This window comes from Trichomycterus rosablanca, chromosome 17 (genome assembly GCF_030014385.1).
Source record: "Trichomycterus rosablanca isolate fTriRos1 chromosome 17, fTriRos1.hap1, whole genome shotgun sequence".
Classification (NCBI taxonomy): Eukaryota; Metazoa; Chordata; class Actinopteri; order Siluriformes; family Trichomycteridae; genus Trichomycterus; species Trichomycterus rosablanca.
In genome coordinates, this window is record NC_086004.1 from 21,420,276 (window position 1) to 21,439,322 (window position 19,047).

At 35.7% G+C, this 19,047-nt stretch overlaps 1 protein-coding gene and 1 long non-coding RNA gene across 2 annotated transcripts; both read right to left on the bottom strand.

The window, feature by feature from the left end:
• Positions 1-1,659: 1,659 nt before the first annotated feature.
• Positions 1,660-2,762, bottom strand: LOC134331779 (uncharacterized). Its single transcript, XR_010015171.1, has 3 exons — positions 2,717-2,762; positions 2,381-2,429; positions 1,660-2,209 (listed from the first exon to the last, which is right to left on the bottom strand). It is a non-coding gene; the product is annotated as an uncharacterized LOC134331779 (long non-coding RNA).
• Positions 2,763-9,599: 6,837 nt separating this feature from the next.
• abhd8b (abhydrolase domain containing 8b) lies at positions 9,600-16,786 on the bottom strand. The gene is made up of 5 exons (XM_063012996.1): positions 16,540-16,786; positions 10,799-11,575; positions 10,544-10,714; positions 10,228-10,444; positions 9,600-9,974 (listed from the first exon to the last, which is right to left on the bottom strand). The coding sequence occupies exons 2-5, from the start codon at positions 11,503-11,505 to the stop codon at positions 9,699-9,701; spliced, it is 1,371 nt and encodes a 456-aa protein (XP_062869066.1). The 5' UTR covers positions 11,506-11,575; positions 16,540-16,786; the 3' UTR covers positions 9,600-9,698.
• Between the last annotated feature and the right edge of the window lie 2,261 nt (positions 16,787-19,047).

Below are 19,047 nucleotides of genomic sequence, written 5' to 3' on the forward strand. Positions count from 1 at the left end.
ATTTGGTAATACGACGTAATGTTTCATTAGTTTTTATGTTATTGCTTGGCATACAGCGTACACACTACGGTGAACTGTTGTTACGCTAACGCCGAACGTCTCGCCCACTACTACATGTACAAGGCAATAGCAATCCTCTTTTCAGTTGGCACGGGTGGTCGGTGACTGTAAACTTTTGGCTCTACAGATGACCCGATCATGGTGCATAGCTCATCAAAGGCTGATTTTGACATTCTGAAATTCTTGATCCAAAGCTGAAAAATGGTTCTGCACGATGTGCTCTCCAAATTGTTTAGTGCGTTTACGTTCCTAGATGCGGGGTGAACGTCGCCGTGGCACGGAGATTTGAGCCCACATTAGACAGGCCATTGCTCGTTCTGCCCGACGTCTCTCACGTGATGTAAAGGTTTTTTCGCATAACTGTAATTGATGGAAACGCAAAATTTTCCGCTTTTTTTTCTGCCGATATTTCATAAATGCGTATTACACTTGCGAAACGTTTGGATGGAAACCCGGTTAGTGTCACCCTTTATTACATAATAAAAACTTTTTATTTTTATTAATAACTTTAATAGCTTTTAAAGTATTCATCATATTGCTCAAAAACAAGTTGTACAGTATTTTACCAAGTGTAAGTATTGGAATTATAGTAATATTTTGAAATATTGGTAATTTATTGAATTATTGGTAATATTTTGAAATATTGGTAATATATTGAAATATTGGTAATATATAGAATTATTGGTTTTTATTTTTGTAATTCTTTAGATGTAAATAATGTAGTCTTTTTGACATGTTTTTCATGTCATGTAATTAACTTACCTCACACAAATACACACTGTAAAAAAAAAAAAGCGTAAAAAAACGGTATTTTTCTGGCAGCAGGGGCGCCAGAGAATGTCTGTAAAAAAACAGGAAAAAACTGTAAAATTTAAAACAGATATAAACTAAAAAAACGGTAATTATATTTACCATAATTAACATCTATCACTGTAATTTTACAGGAAATTGTCCTATAAGTTCATGAAATCTTCTACTTTCAACATATATTAATTGTTAGAACAGTGTCATACACCTCTAAAAAAACAGAATATTTATCTTTATAAACGATAAAGAAAAGTTTAAGTACAGATAATTACAACTGTTTTCACAAAATATTTGCATATAAAACAAAAAAAACCATGTAATTTTACTTAGCAAAAGCCCAATTTTAAATTAACTGTCAGAGGTATTGCAAAAAATATCTGTTAAATTGTCTTTTTTTATTATCTAAATACATTAATAAACTGTCAAAATAAAAGCATTTTCTTTCTCTAAAACATAAGTTAACTGTACTTTTAAATTGTTATTCTTCATTTAAAAAAATATACAAAATACAAAAATTTTAGGTAGGTTAAGATTTGTCTGCATAATACTTACTGTGAAATTTTGCAGCTGTTACATGTTACATAGAACTTTAGAACATATATAGAACTTTATAAATGCAGTATATAAATAGCTTTTGTTAATTTCAGCTTCAAAATGGATCAAAATCCACCACAGTTCAGCTATTTTTGACCCAAATAATTTTCACACAAATGAACAGTAAGTGTAGAAACAAGGAGGTTTTAATGTTATGGCTGATCAGTGTAAAAATCAGATGTCTAACACAATACAGCATACAATAAGTGCAATCAAAATTCATTTCAATGGAAAATGTTTAACAAAGCAGCACACAGTTAAGTGAAATGTCTGCAAAACATGGGCATGAAACACTTCTGAACAAATCTGAATTATGTACAAAAGTCAGTGCCAACATTAAAGTTTTCAGAAAGTGCAACCACAGTGGGATTCGATAAACAGTACGTCACAAGTGTAATACTCAGTATGGACCACATCTCACTGAATAGCTTTATATTTAGTAATTGAGCATTATGAGACAGTTTGTTAGCATCTAGTTCCAGAAACAGTTTTTGGAGTACATCAAAAGTGTATCTGTATGTAGGAGGGTAACAAGTTCTAAATCATAAGGTTATAAATATATAAGGCATAAATCAGCCCGAACTGCAAAGGCAAGGAACACACTGCCCAAGTCTTCTAGAACCACACCACCTAATACCACTCCAGTATTGGCAGGGGGGTCCATTTCTTCAGCTCCCTCAACTCTAGTCACATAGATCCCAAGAACAGTCTCCTTAATCACCCGTTCAGTTGCAGCCATATCACCATCCTACAATGGAACAGAGGGGGAAAATCACTTTCTTAAACTTAACAGTACACAAATTTCCATTTAGGACTTAACATAGGACATCTCACTTCAACCTTTATTTTAACTCAGACGTACATTGGCCCGAAAAGATGGGGTGGTTGCTGTAACAACTCAGAGGAAACTTGTGCTTACCTTCACCCTCCTAGCGCTGATGGTATTGCGTGATTGGGGGAATCCTAAACTGTAGATGAAATTAGATACTATTAAAATTATATATAAATAAAAAATTACTAAAGAAAACTAAAGGAAATCAAAATCAGCAAGACAAATATTTATAAAGAAATTACCAACTTAAATAAGAAAATAGACATAAAATACATAAAACTAAAAAGTAAAAGAACCAAACAGAATAAATAATAAGAATTTCCACATTTTTTCTTCTTCACTTAATCTAAACTTAACTCAGTGTTCAGTCAAAAGTAGCTCAATATTCTTCAATTTAGCATAAAATGTAGAAAAAAAAATTACCAGTAAAAGGTCAGTCCAACTGCAAATACACATTTCCAACCATCTGTAAACAGAAGACACAAGACATCAGTTGTTTTGTTGTAAATAACTAAAATATTATTTCTATAGTAAAGACTTTAACATTACAAATTCATTGATTATCCAATACTGTTCACATGTGTGTGCTTTCCAGGATAACGGTCCGTGTACCTTTGGTAATTCGTTTTTCACTTTAAATCCCAAAGTTGAAAAACAAGAAAACGGGTCATTTTTTGTTTTTCGTTTCAAAAACCAATACTGAAAAACGGGAAAACGGGGCGTTATTCGTGTTTCGTTTTAAGATCAAAAATCAAATAACAAATAAGCAGAAATTGAAAAACGGGTCGTATTTTAATTTTCCAAAATCAACATTTTTCATCAGTTCAATCAGAAATAAAAGAGCGAGCGCGTGCACGTGCTGAGGTGCGTGTACACGCTTCATATAAAGTGTAAATCAGGTACAAGTGTTGAGAAGACGGAGCAAAAAGTCATAATAACGTTACACCGCGTCCCCTGTTATATTACCGTAATACAGGCTTATTTGTTATTTGATTTTCGTACATGTCACGGTGAAGCCAGAGCGGTAGAGAGAACAGAGTGGCGACACTCCCATAGGGAACCGTTGGAAAGGGGGCGGGACATTTTTTCTGCACAGCTTCCGGGTTGTGGAGCTCTGTATAGTTCCAAACAACCCATAGAGCCCCATTCATTTCCACTACTTATCAAACATTTTTAGCTGTATGTTGCTTTGTTTTAAAAAAATTATGAATTTAATGTCATTAATATACTTAATACTGTTATTGTTTAGCATTTGCTCAGCACTAAATGTTACATGTTTATTTTAATTAATAGGTATAACCCAATTTAGCTTAGTCAGTTAAGCTTAATTAATGACACACGAGTCTTTTCACCTAAAATGAGTTGATTAATCAAGAGTCTTGTTACAGAAATGATCATAAAACATTAGAATCACAATAAATCATTATACTTTTACTTTCATACTTAAGTACATTTGAAGGTAAATTTAGTTTAGTACTTTAGTGGAGGTAAAGAGTATTTTTACTTTTACTACTACTTTTACTGGAGTAATATGTTACCTTGGATATCTCTACTTTAACTCAACTACATGGTTTGTGTACCTTGTCCACCACTTACATTAGACAAAATGAACTAGTGCATATTCATAATGAATTCATTAATGTATTACATGTAGGAATCAATTATTAATCACTCATGAAATAAGAGATGAATGAAGCTTTTTCATGTACCTGCACTATAATGTTTTTGGTACGGTAATGTGTTTATCAATCTGTTCATTCAGTGCAGGTAAACCTTATGAATCCAGCACATGACTTAGTGTTTAGCCAAAATGATTATTATTATGAATCCTCAGGAAAGTGAAGGGAGATTAGTTTATGCAAAAAACAAAACATAAAAAACTTTAATGTCTATACTGTATATTGTCTCTACTACTTAATAATATCGCATTATGTAATGTATGCTAATATAATGTACTGTGTGTTAACAAGAACGACCTATTAACAAATCATTATAAACATCAATCTTCCACTTTATATACCAAATTGACATTAAAGCAGATGCAGTAAATGTAAACGCAGTTGAAAATACCCAGAAATTGTACAAATGTTTATTATTTGCCGTTTAATATTTCATTTACTGCTGCCTGTCCCATATGAGAACATGACAGCGCCGGGTTTGTTTGGAACTATTGAGGGTTACATGAACCACGTGACCGCGTAGCGGCGAGATCAAGGAGTGTCGCAACTCTCTCTATCTACGGCTCTGGGTGAAGCTATACAACATCTAATGCTTCTTTTTAATCAGTGTTCTGCCTATTATTTACCACATAACTTTTTGAAATATATTTGATTGTTGTTGCTCCTTGTTCACTGCAGAGTTAGTTCGTGCAATTTTATAAATTTTTGGATGTTTATTGGCCGAGAACAAGAAATATTGAATCGCCTCGGTTAAGGATTCGAATCTTCGTACTGAATCAGGAATCACGAGTCCGAGATCTGAATGAACCCGGATCCTATAGGTCCTCTGATTGGCACTGGCTCTGAGTGCATGGAAGATACAGTAAGTGATATTTGGATGTATTTTCATGCAGTAAATCAATCGCAATCAAGATGTCAGTACAAGTGACTCAAGTGAACCGAATCACATTACTGAGTGACTCAGACTAACCCGAGTCCATAAAATGAACCGAATTTACCACCACTATGTGACATGTACGATTAGTTATGCCTGTATTACAGAACTGAGTCCTATACGGTAATAATAATAATAACGTAAAAAATAATGCAGCATTCTTTTTCTTAGAATAGCCCCCTATTTTTTTTTAGGATAAATAGTTCTTGTGTGAATAACAAAGGCAGGAAAAAGTACAGCAGACACAAAAGTCAGAACAGGGGACGCGGTGTAACGTTATTGTAACTTTTTGCTCCGTCTTCTCAGCACTTGTACCTGATTTACACTTTATATGAAGCGTGTACCTCAGCACGTGCACGCGCTCGCTCTTTTATTTCTGGTTGAACTGATAAAAAATGTTGATTTTGGAAAATTAAAATACGACCCGTTTTTCAATTTCTGCTTATTTGTTATTTGATTTTTGATCTTAAAACGAAACACGAATAACGCCCCGTTTTCCCGTTTTTCAGTATTGGTTTTTGAAACGAAAAACAAAAAACGACCCGTTTTCTTGTTTTTCAACTTTGGGATTTAAAGTGAAAAACGAATTACCAAAGGTACACGGACCGATAACAGTCACAAAACTCAGGTTTGTAATGATACTAACGTTACAGAATCATTTTGTTTTTAAGTTTGTGCAGAACGTGAGCGCCAAACGAAAAGCATGAAGTTCCTCTCAGGCTCGAGCTGCCTGCTCACATCTTAGCTAGCTAGCTTGTGTGTCCATGTTTTTTAATGCACTGGCACCGCAAATATTACACATCTTTTTATTTTCAACCTTCTTCTAATATACTTCTGCATTAAGTAATTTAAGCCATTTTTACCTTTCGGGAAAGAATCTTACTGCCACAAGTTGAGAATACTGGCTGTTGAACTTGACTAGCTTAGCACTAGCTAGCACCACGGCAATGCAACGTTATCACACACAGCGCAGCTGGACTTAATATACTCAGCCAACGGCAATCTATTAAAATCTGCCTCAAGACTTTAATATGATTCACAGAAACCCTGAAAAGATGTTAATAAATAAATCACTATAAGCAGGTCCGCAGTTAGCGTTAGCATTAGCACGCGCGAATTAGCGTTAGCATTTTTAAACAAATAAAGCATGCACAGCAATAAAACTTGAATATTATTCAACTAAAGAGCTATATTAAACAATATAATAAGATAAACATCATGACTAGCATGCAATTAGACATATGGAAAAAGATTTTGTAAAGCTTCACATTACCTGAGATGCCATTGAAACACAATGTGCCTTCACGATGTATTGCGTAATCCCCGGTGCGTCATATCCGGTTTCACCTGATAAACTCATTGCATTAAGTAGTTCCAGGGAAATAAAGCAACTAAGTTAAGTTAACTAATAAACACAATGCAGTCATGTTTAAATCTAAAATGTAATTGATTTGTGTCACACCAGCATATATTCTTTATGCAAAACCAACAGGCACTCAAAAGTGTGTAACTGGTAAATTAGAGCATCATTTTATATCTGTGGTGCTCTGGTTGGAATGTGCACCCAACATGTTGCACAGATGAACTGTAATACATTTTTCTGTGTATTGAGGAATGTGGGGATGGGTAAATTATGCTTAATTTAAATATTATAAATGTGAGAATAAATCACAGTTAATAACATTTTAAATTTGACTATGGTTTTACACAGTTTGTATAAATGCACTTATTTAACAATTCAATCTTTAAATTAATACAAATGCATAAATAAAGTAAAAGTTAAAATCTGTTTAAATTGTATTGTTGCCTGACTAATAAGGTAGGCAATACCTTTGTTTTTCCAATTTATGTATATAAAGTAGTGGTTAAGAAATGCAAAATTACAAAATATTTCTTTCTTTGCTCACATATTTTTTTTGCAATTGTACATTTTTAAATGCATTATTAACAGTATTTTTATGTATTTGACAGTGATATATCAGCATAACAAAAGGTTTTTTTTTGAAAATTACAGAAGATTCTGCTATTTTTGTCAATGAAGATTACTTTATTTTTACAGTTAGTTTTGTTAAAAGTGTCATCTAAAAACTGTTAAAAAACAGATTTTTTATGTATTTCATTTATACAGATTTTTTATGGTAAATCACATGACACTTTTCAATATACAGTTTATTCTTGTAATTTTACAAAAAAATTTTGTCTTTTATAAATACAGGGAAAAACTGTAAAAATGTACTGGGAAAACCTGTAAAAAAAATGTTTATTTTTTACAGTGCACTTACACCCTTCATTCACATACCTTCTTTAAATAAGTACATAAATATTATATACATTATATTCTCTTGCCTTTCATATTTGTATCTTGTCATTTACCTTTATGACCATAATTGAACTGTAAACTACTGTAACCATCGAACATTAGAAGAGGTGACTATGGACTATTCTTAGTTGAACTGTAAACTGCAAGTTGACTAAAACTGTCAAAACTGAATTTCACAGTTCAACAATATCATGTTTACAGTTGAACTGTAAACTTTACAGTCAATATTATTCAACACTGTAAGAGGTGACCATGAACTTCATAGTAAAATGAGAGTTCACAGTTGTACTCATGGTTGAACTGTAAAGGTGACAGTAGAACTATGAACTATTATGGTTCAACTGTAAACTTAAAAGTTTTACTGCAAAACTTCGCAGAAATTTTTTTCCTGGGCGGACACGTCACTGTGTAACAGTTACAACATTTGATGCATTTTAATCAGCGTTTTGCTTCATGCACTTTTAAGAAAAACTAAAAACTAACCAGTGTAATACCGTATACCACGGTGTTTCCTGAAGACGTTATGACAGTATGAAAATCGGCAATACTGCCCAACCCTAATATACAAAGCAATATACACTACCTGGCCAAAAAAAAGGTCACACACTCTAATATTTATGCGGACCACCTTTAGCTTTGATTACGGTACGCATTCGCTGTGGCACCGTTTCCACAAGCTTCTGCAATGTCACAACATTTATTTCTGTCCAGAGTTGCATTAATTTTTCCCCAAGATCTTGTACTGATGATGGGAGATTTGGAACACTGCGCAAAGTCTTTTCCAGCACATCTCAAAGCTTCTCAATGGGGTTCAGGTCTGGACTCTGTGGTGGCCAATCCATGTGTGAAAATGATGTCTCATGCTCCCTGAACCACTCTTTCACAATTTGAGCTCGATTAATCCTGGCATTGTCATCTTGGAATATGCCCGTGCCATCAGGGAAGAAAAAATCCATTGATGGAATAACCTGGTCGTTCAGTATATTCAGGTAGTCAGCTGACCTCATTCTTTGGGCACATAACGTTGCTGAACCTAGACCTGACCGACTGCAGCAACCCCAGATCATAGCACTGCCCCCACAAGCTTGTACGGTAAGCACTAGGCATGATGGGTGCATCACTTCAGCCGCCTCTCTTCTTACCCTAATGCGCCCATCACTCTGGAACAGGGTAAATCTGGACTCATCAGACCACATGACCTTCTTTCATTGCTCCAGAGTCCAATCTTTATGCTCCCTAGCAAATTGAAGCCGTTTTTGCCGGTTAGCCTCACTGACAAGTGGTTTTCTTAAGGCTACACAGCTGTTTAGTCCCAATACCTTGAGTTCCATTTGCATTGTGCATGTGGAAATGCTCTTGCTTTCACTATTAAACATATCCCTGAGTTCTACTGTAGTTTTTCTACCATTTGATTTCACCAAACGTTTAAGTGATCGCCGATCATGATCATTCAAGATTTTTTTCCGACCACATTCCTTCCTCGAAGATGATGTTTCCCCACTGTCCTTCCACTTTTAAATAATGCGTTTGACAGTTCTTAACCCGATTTTAGTAGTTTCAGCTTCTCCTTAGATGTTTTCTCTGCTTGATGCATGCCAATAATTTGACCCTTCTGAAACAGATTAACATCTTTTTCACGACCACAGGATGTGTCTTTCGACATGCAGCTACTCACTGCATCAGTTAGGGTTAAATAACTTGTTGCCAGCTGAAACATAATCACCCATGCAGTAATTATAAAATGGGAGGATCTTACCTAGTTAAATCCAGGTGGTGACCTTTTTTTTGGTCAGGCAGTGTATTTAGAAATACTGCTAGTTTTCTTGTACATTTGATTTATGGATATACTAATGATTAAAAGACAGAGTTAAATTTGCAATTAATTAAAAATAGACAGTAACTGCTGCATTGATTTTGAAGTGTGCTTTGGCACTGGAAGATCCCAGATTATGCTTCTTGGCTGAGGCAGTCAGGGTTGATGATTGAATTTATCTAAACAAGATTTTTGTCCACTCAATCCACCCTCCTCACTGTGTGTGCTGTCTAAATACATATGTTCTTTCTGGGCAGAATATTCAGTTACTTTACACTTTCTTATTATTGCTGTGACAGTAAAAATTAGCTTAAATTGTTTAGTTGTTTTATTGTAGTCACTTTTTACACTAATATGTGTAGCTCAACAACACTTTCTGGTCTTTCTACTAGTAAGTGATGAGCAAGAGAGTTAGGCTCTTTGTCACCTCATATTTTTACCCCAGTAAAACAAAGTTCAGTGTTCCAAACTGCACTGGTGACTGGGAATGTAGCGTTTTTATTTCACATGTAACAATTTCTAGGGGTGGCAACAATTGTGGCACACACATGTAAGAAAAGTACTTTTACAGTGTATTTTATTTATGTTTTCCAGGAATGTGGAGGGGACTATATAAATAAGACTTTCATTGTGTCTTTAATCTTCAAGGCTCTGTCCTGCTATGTTCCAGGCTTTGGAGCCGTTGCCTGCTTTCTATAGTCTTGCTCCAGTTTTGAGTTTGTAGTCTTAGACGTAATTGTGGCCGAAGCTGCTTCTTTGGAGGCTTTACTTCTGTTAGCATTTTGTGAAAGGGCTGGTTCTTCTTTGGGTTTGGAGGCAGAGGCTGGCTGCCAGAGAAAAAATTCATGCAGCAGAGTATTGACTGTCTCAGGGCATTCCATCATCACCATGTGGCTCCCCTCATTGATGACTTTCAGGAACCCCAGCATTAGAATCTGTGGGAAGTGAAATTATGCTGTTATGGACAAATCAAATGGACAAACCAAAGTTCACAAATCTCTGGAGCAGTGGTTCCTATTGCTGCATCAGGATCCAAAAACAGCTTTCATACTTGCCTAAATGTAAAATGCTTAGATCCAAACAGACAGCTAGAACAAGAATCCAAGTGTGCAATGCTAGGTTATAATAATGTTTTTATAGTGTGAAAATATTCCTCCAAATGGTCACGGTCATGTCTACAATGTTTACCTCGGCCATACGCTGGTCCTCGTGTATTGAGACAAACTTGTCATGCATGCCATGCACCAGAAGAGTGGGTACAGTGAGTTCAGCATGGTAGATCTCATCACCTTCTGGCCAGTACTGTCCGCTCATCATAGCCCGTAGCACAAAAGACGACACATTAAAAGCATTCTTCTCTTTTAAAAGTTTTTTTTCTTCCATGCTTGGATGGGCAAACCCAGCCCTAGGATAAAGAAAGATTAAGTAATGTCCATGGATGCTCAGTAGAAACAATAAATTATGTTAATAGTTATGACAAACTGTGTTTCCTAAATATTCTTACATGAGAAAACTCCAAGACAGACATGGTGACAAACAATGTAGTACACACGTGGGCAGGTTAAAGACCGAGCAGAGGCTGGGTTCCAGAGCAGTAGGCCCACCACCGTTAATCATCACTACTTTGTGCACTTGGTCTGGATACTCGTGAGCCAGGAAGGTGCAAAAAGACACCCTGAACAAAGGGAGAAATGTCAAAACAGCCATTTCAAAAAGAATAAAATGCATAATAACAACACAGAGGGAAACGAAATCTCACCCATATGAATGGCCGATAAGAATATTCCTCTGTTTGGCATATCTCATAAATATGATTCTTACATCATCTGCCAGGGCGTAAAAGGTATAGGCAGCTGCGATCTGAGGTGCAGAGCTGGCGCCGTGACCAGCTAGATCTGGAGCGATCACCTCATAACCAAGCTGAGAAAAATAGTTCATCTGGTTTTCCCAAATTTCTAAAGAACCTCCAACTCCATGTATGAAGAACAAGGCAACATCAGGGTGCGTCTCTTTGCAGCAGGTAATCTTACGCTCACAGTCGATCATCACAGTGTGCTTGGGTTTCCGGCGTCTGTGCTGCACCTGCTCTTGTGGCATCATACTTGATTCAACTTTTCTTGAGTCTCTGTTATTATTGTCTGAAGCTTCTACAGGGCTTTCTCCGTTCTGGCACCGAATCAACTCTGGGTGAGTTGCTTCACTCACGTTCTCAATGAATAGTTGTCCGTTGGGATACATTGTGATTTTCCTTTTGCAGTTTATGCTGCCTGCTTCCCGTTTGTCTGGCTCGTCTACCACAGCTCGGTCAGGGATGATGTGGCGAACGCGAAGCACTCTGCCAGGTTTTACTTCTACGAACTCGAAGCCATCTGTAGGTTCAGAATTTTGAATAGGGACCACAGTATTTGTAGATGTTCCCGTTAAGCATGAGAGAACTCCATCGATGAGGCTGGTCAGCATAGTCATTACAATGTCACTTGTGATTTTACCATTTGGTAAATAAACTACATCGCTCTGGTTCTAGGCACCTGTGTTCCTGAAATGACAAATGAGAGAAAATCAAATAAAAGGTCTGACTAAAGCAATAAGCCAGGAAAGACGAGCGTTACTGTTAGTTAGTTCCGACCTTACAATCTGATTGGTTGAGAAGCGTTCTAACCGTGCTGATATTTGTGATAACAGCATGGCCATTTCACACCACAACTGTATTACTCCTCTGACGCGTTGCCAGTAATGACAGGATTCATGCGCACAAGCCGGACTGTTTGATGCCGAAGCACATCCTACAGAGCAGCCTTTTTTTTTATTTGCACAATGAATGGAAGTGTGCAGATTAACATATACAAATAACGCAATAACTCTAATAAATAACTCAATTCTATCTTTTAATTCTTAATTAATTTTATTTTTAGCTTTTTCTCCTTTTCCTTTCATCTTCGCTTATTCATATTTGCTTATTATTTTTATTCCAAACTAGCGTTACTTTGTAGTGTTAAACTATATGCCTTTTTTAGCCTACTGTGTTAAGGCAGGGTAGGGACTTTTTACCGTTGCATAGCAGCAACTCATTCGTTGTGGAACTACTTTTTGGCGGATATTGAAGCATATTCAATATGAAATTCAGGGCTTCTTTGATTTATTGTCTTTCTTTATTTTGTAAAAACTGTTGTATGAAAGCAATAGAACACTTGAGGTCGTGTGTTATCGCGAATAACATCACGGCTGTGATTTGGTCGCAGGCACAAGCCGAAGGCGAGTGCTGTAGATAATCACAGCCGTGATTTAATTCGCGATAACACACTCCCTCTCGTGTTCTATTGCTTAATTATCACGGGGAAGGATGTTTCTAAAACGTCTTTCCCTGTGATAAAACCATAGCAGTAACGCACGGTCTCAAATGGCTTATTGCTTTTATAAAATGGCGGTCAACATAAAATATAATAAAATACAACAATGTTCAATTTATAAATGTTTTTATTCACAAAAACACTTACAAAAAGCATTCTTCCGTGAAATCAGGTAGTCCGTTAACAGTGTTGCTAGGCAACATGAGGGCGAACATAATATTCACAATAAACATTCCTCCACAAACACTATTACACTATTTCTTGGACTATTGATTAGGATTACTGTTTATATTCATCTGAACATTTCCATGTATAGTACATGAGTTAAAATAGTGTTCAACCAAGTTTGTACTTTTTCTTTTCAGTGGCGTATTAATATGGAATGATGTGAGGTGGTCATAGGTGTGCGTATATCGGTGATTCTTCAATTGGGGGAACTTTTACGTCCCTAGGTTATAAATTTGTGTTGAAAATACTTTATTACAAAACAAATATTTTAGGTATTAAAAAGAGCATTCATTGCATCACTAAAAAAATAACATACAAAAATAATTATGATTTCCATTTTTTATGATGATTTAAACATCAATATTTTGCTACTTTGGCCTTGTCCCCAACTCAGACTTTAAAACTTCTCTGCTATAATAAAATGCTAAAAAGTGATCAATTCATTATAAAAATCACAATATGAGTTTTATAATAACTTAAAAAGAAACAAAATGTAATTTTTTTTTCATATTTGTTCAACCTATGCATTTTTTGAGCAATACATTACTGTCCCCAGCATTATCGTCATTACCGCAACAGTGTATGGTTTCTGTAGGGAATCATTTGAAGGTAACACTTGTTTATGTTGTAACCATGGAAACAAAGACTCGCAAGGAAGCACATGCCAGCCATGAGAGAAGATTAACATTTTAATGTCTGGAAATGTGAGTAATTTAATCATGTATTCCTCCTGAGCATAGAGTATATTTATTCAGCGTCATTACCATTTACATCAATATGGCAGTACTTTACCGAAAAAAAAAGAAATTTACACATTATTCATATGTATTTAAAGTGCATCTTGTACTAGCTGTTGACTAGCTTTAGCAAATCCATGGCCTAGCTATTTTTATTTTTTTTTAATTAAAAATTGTCATTACCGCAACACGTCGTTACCAACACATAATGACATTTTGCTATGCCACTTCGCAAATAAATATGAAATATTAAAATTCTATATAAGCTCGATTGTAGCCATGGTCAAAAGAGCCCACAATTGAAGAATCACCCATATCTGGGATTTTACAACGGCTTCGAACGTGGCTCAGCCAATCAGATTTTAGGACTGGAACTATCCGTTTCATAATATTATTTTTTACCTGGTCCTAGTTTTAAGTAAGCAGTTCAGCCCCGGTTCTGGACTGCTTTGCTTGGGGGGGCAGTAAAACCTAATGAGGGGGCATGTTGATAGTCATGTTTTTGAAGCCAGAAATATATTCAAGGCTTGATTTGTGCATGAATGATGACAGCCAAGCTATTGATACTGGCTTAAAGTGATGTATGAGGTAAAGAAATAAAAATGCATGTTTTCGAACTTAAACTTAAAACCCAATGATTAAAAAATACATGTTGATTATGTAAATGGAGAAAAAAGATTATCTAATTGTATTTCAAAGACACAATTTGGGGGGGCAATGCCCCCCTCAGCCCCCCCCTAGCGCCGGCCCTGAAGCAGTTCGATGATGACCTTTTTAAAAATACATTACATGGCCGACTGTATGTGCCCTCCTGTACATTATATTCAAATGTAAACATCTTGTTTTAAAAAGCATTTGCATATGCATAGACATTTTGGAGGAACAATGCTTAAGCAAAAAGGACACCCCTCTGTTTATTTAAGAATAAATAGTCACATCTTTTAATTACTTATTTTTTGTGAAAGAATTTCACTAATCTAGCCTGTGAGCTCTACCTGTGGTCTATCTTTGTACACGCTGGCTCCCTACACTACATTTTGGCATTTGGAGCGTGTTGGTTGAGCATAAAGGCCTGGCTTGTTGATAGGTTTGTTCCAGTAGTGGTAGATAGAGTTGATATCAGGGTTGTCTGCAGGTTAAGTAAGTTATTTCAAATCAAATTGAGCAATCCATATTTTGCACAGGGCACTGACATGCTGAAAGGGATTTACCAAGACTTGCTAACAATTCAGAGGCATATAATTCTTTAGAATGTCGATGTACACAAGTATTAAAATGTCTATTCACTGGAACTCAACCATTATATATCCTTTAATTTTTAGACCACACAGTGTTAAAGTGCTCAGTCCTGTTTTGTGAGCATTCACTTTATAACAAACACTTATGGTAAATCGAGGCCGCTCAAGATTAAAGCAGGTCAATAAATCTTATTTTAATGTAAAATTTGGGGTGGCACGGTGGCTAAGTGGGTAGCACTGCCGCCTCACAGCAAGAAGGTCCTGGGTTTCATCCCCAGGTGGGGCGGTCCGGGTCCTTTCTGTGTGGAGTTTGCATGTTCTCCTAGTGTCTGCGTGGGTTTCCTCCGGGTGACATGCAAGTGAGGTGAATTGGAGACACTAAATTGTCCATGACTGAGTTCGATATTAACCTTGTGAACTGATGAATCTTGTGTAATGAGTAACTACCGTTCCTGTCATGAATGTAACCAAAGTGTAAAACATGATGTTAAAATCCTAATAAACAAACAAACAATGTAAAATGTGTCTACTGATATACTGCTAAATACAAGGGGTGCCTATGAATGTCAACCAAATTTTTGCAATTGTGTACCAGTTTGATAATTTTGCATGAGTAGAAATGCCAATAAAATTTTTTTTATTACTTTGTATTTTACAGTTAAGCATAATAACAATAAATCATAGTACAGTATTTATTTTCAAATGTGGCCTGTAGCCCTACTTTTTTAGTAGTCAGGTATTCAAATCTATGTGCTATTTAGTAGGTTTTGGTGCACTTTAAAGTAAATCTAAACATACATTTATTTTAAAAGCTTTTATTTATTTTAATAGATTGGAGCCTCGTCCAGGGTGTTTTACTGCCTTGCCGCTTCTGGGTGATGCCAGCATGTTATTAATGTTAGTCGGAGAAAAAAAAACATGTTTTATTCACTAATAGAAAGGGAATTCACTATAATCTAACCATTAAACAATCATTTATTCTCAGGATTTATAGTTGGGGTTGAAGGTTTACATACACTTGCAGGGGAAGGGTGTTGTGATTTAAGCAATTTTTTAAAAGAAAACGACTGAAACACACTTGTATCCATTTAAAAATATAAATATGACCAGCTGATGGATCAAGTCACCTTTATTTCTATAGCACATTTAAAAGACAACGTGTGTCAACCAAAGTGCTGTACTGTATATTAAAATAAAGTATAAATACCACTCAACTATACAACATTTAACAAATCATTAACATACATACAAAATAATATACATACGCACCAACATATAAATTAAATAAAACCAATAAAACAAAGATGGCTATGACAACCCAACCAATATTAAAAACTTATTCATTAAGTGGACTCAAATGCCAAAAAAAAACAAATAAGTTTTTAAATTTGACTTAAAGGCATCTATTGTGTGGGACTCCTTTATGAAAAGTGGAAGACTATTCCAGAGTCTTGGGGCAGCTACAGAAAAGGCCCTGTTACCCTTGAACCTCATTTGAGAACGTAGAATAGCTAATAAATCATATATATATAGATCAAAATATATTATATTTTATTATATTTGTTATATAGACTTTAATAAGATTTTGGCACAACTTAGGTATATTTCCAGACAAAAATTAAACACAATAAACCTGTAAATGAAATATATGTTTAATATAATCATTTCCATCCATAGACACCCATGTATTTACTAATATAACCACAGTATATCTAGTCTTTAGTGCTCTTTATTGTTGTTTCCATCTTTTATAAATCTTTAATAGTAGTTGATAGCTGATTGCAGTGAGCTTTAGTTCATTAGTAAATGTCTCTATAAACATTCACACATAATTCACACATTTTGAACTTATCTCTCTACTGCCTTTGTTAGGATTAAATACACTTTATAATCTAATATTATCAACAAATGTTAATAACTATCATTTATCATATTTAGCAAGTTTCTTACCTTCCAATCTGAGTCTAACAAATGTTTAAGCTTGTTCCCAGCTGAAGTGTTGTGGTTATAAATAGGACACTAATCAATTGTAGTCAATCCAGTAATGTAGTCCAATTGCAGTACTGTTCTGCGTCTTGTTTTTGCAATACTTTTAACCTATTGATTGTTATTCGTCTTTGTCCAGTCTTTATTTCATTTCATCCTAGGGTCTAAATCTACAGATTAGTGAGGGATTACACCTGCCGGCCATCTGCTGCTACGACAAGCCATTTTAAAGCCGCTCTTTTCTATATTTATAAGAAACAGCGCCCTCTGCTGGTCCGAGTCATAGCAGCTCTATTAGGACGCAAAGACCCTGTTACAAATACAATAGGATGCTGAATTCAGACATCCCAAGTCTCCCGGAAGTTCGGGAGTCTCCCGCATATACATAGCGGCTCCCTGATGCCCGCAAATCAGATCAAATCTCCCGGAATCTAGAACGAGCGGCCAAAAGAGACACACACGCGCACGCTGGTGACACAAACTTTATTCCCCGATCGCGTAATCCGTTATCTGATATACAATCTAGCGCACTGTGTAGGGAACATAAATCAATTGTCTAATATACTGTCTAGTGCACTATGTAGGGAACATAAATTCGTTATCTGATATACAATTTAGTGCACTATGTAGGGAACATAATTAATTATGTAATACACTGTCTAGTGCACTATGTAAGGAACACAAATCATCATCTAGTTATACTTTCTAGTGCACTATGTAGGGAACATAATTAATTATGTAATACACTACTAGTGCACTATGTAAGGAACACAAATCATCATCTAGTTATACTTTCTAGTGCACTATGTAGGGAACATAATTAATTATGTAATACACTACTAGTGCACTTTGTAAGGAACACATCATCATCTAGTTATACTTTCTAGTGCACTATGTAGGGATCATAATTAATTATGTAATACACTGTCTAGTGCACTATGTAAGGAACACAAATCATCATCTAGTTATACTTTCTAGTGCACTATGTAGTGAACATGAATGCGTTATCTAATACACTATCTAGTGCACTATGTAGGGAACATAAATCCGTGATCTGATAAACAATCTAGCGCACTGTGTAGGGAACATAAACCAATTGTCTAATTCACTATCCAGTGCACTACGTAGGGAACATAAATTCATATCTAAAATACTATCTAGTGCACTATGTAGGGAACATAAATCCGTTATCTGATATACAATTTAGTGCACTATGTAGGGAACCTAAATCCGTTAACTAATACGCTACCTAAAGCATTATGTAAGAAACATAAGTCTATTATCTAGTACACTATCTAGTGCACTAAGTATGGAACATAAATTATTTTCTAATATACAAGCTAGTGCACTATGTAGGGAACATACATCTATTATGAATGAATTATATAATGAACTGTCTTATGCTGCTCTCTTTGTTTTTATCTGAATTATTCTTGATGTTGATGTACTATTTTGATTTTGTACTATGATTTGTATGGTGTATGTATTTGTTTTGATTATTTGTCTTATGTAAAGCGTCTTTGAGTATCTTGAAAAGCGCTATATAAATAAAATGTATTATTAAATGTATTATTATCTTTCACACTATCTAGTGCACTATGTAGTACACATTAATGTGTTTGTGACGGAAACAGTTAGCTTAGTAGCTCAGTTAGCGGCTCCTAAAAGTTCTGTTATCACCCATATCCTTTGGTGTGTGCGAGAGGTTTTTTTTAGCTTTTTTTGTTTTGTTTTTTTTGGGCTTGGGGGGTCGGGGTCGAGGTCAGGGTTCGGGGGTACCTCCCTGAAATGAGTTTTTGCAACTTGGGATGTCTGTGAATTACATTTACATTTTCTGCATTTAGCAGACGCTTTTATCCAAAGCGACTTACAATTGTGGCAGTATACAATCTAAGCAATTGAGGGTTAAAGGCCTTGCTCAGGGGCCCAACAGTGGCAGCCTGGCTGTGGTGGGGTTTGAACCGGCAACCTTCTGATTACTGGTCCAGTACCTTAACCACTAGGCTACAACTGCCCTAGACTGAATTAGACGCGGCGCATTTTATTTCTAAGGGTTATGATGTGCAATATTTGAATAGTTTTGTTATAGAGCCAAAAGTATGTGGACACCTTACCACGAGTTTATTTGACATCCAGTTTCAAAATCATTGACATTAGTTAGTGTTTCCTTATAGCAGTGTATAGCATTTGAGAGGTCATGTTTGAGGTTTGAGAGGTATAAGCGGTCATACCTAACTCGTAAAACCATATCTTTATGGACATTGCGTTATGCCCCTATATGATCAGTCACACTGAAATGGAAACGGCCTTCCCTAAACTGTCGTCACTACATAATTTTTGACTAACACCCAAGGAAAACCCTTTGTATATTGAAAAGAACAAACACCGATCAGCCATAACATTAAAACCACCTCCTTGTTTCTACACTCACTGTCCATTTTATCAGCTTCACTTACTATATAGAAGCACTTT

Excerpts from the sequence above, each read along its gene's own strand:
- abhd8b (XM_063012996.1), bottom strand. The coding sequence starts at position 11,505 with ATGACTATGCTGACCAGCCTCATCGATGGAGTTCTCTCATGCTTAACG. Across the intron at positions 10,445-10,543 it reads CTGTCTTGGAGTTTTCTCAT|GGCTGGGTTTGCCCATCCAA; the intron begins GTAAGAATATTT and ends TCTTTATCCTAG. Across the intron at positions 9,975-10,227 it reads AGGACCAGCGTATGGCCGAG|ATTCTAATGCTGGGGTTCCT; the intron begins GTAAACATTGTA and ends CACTTCCCACAG.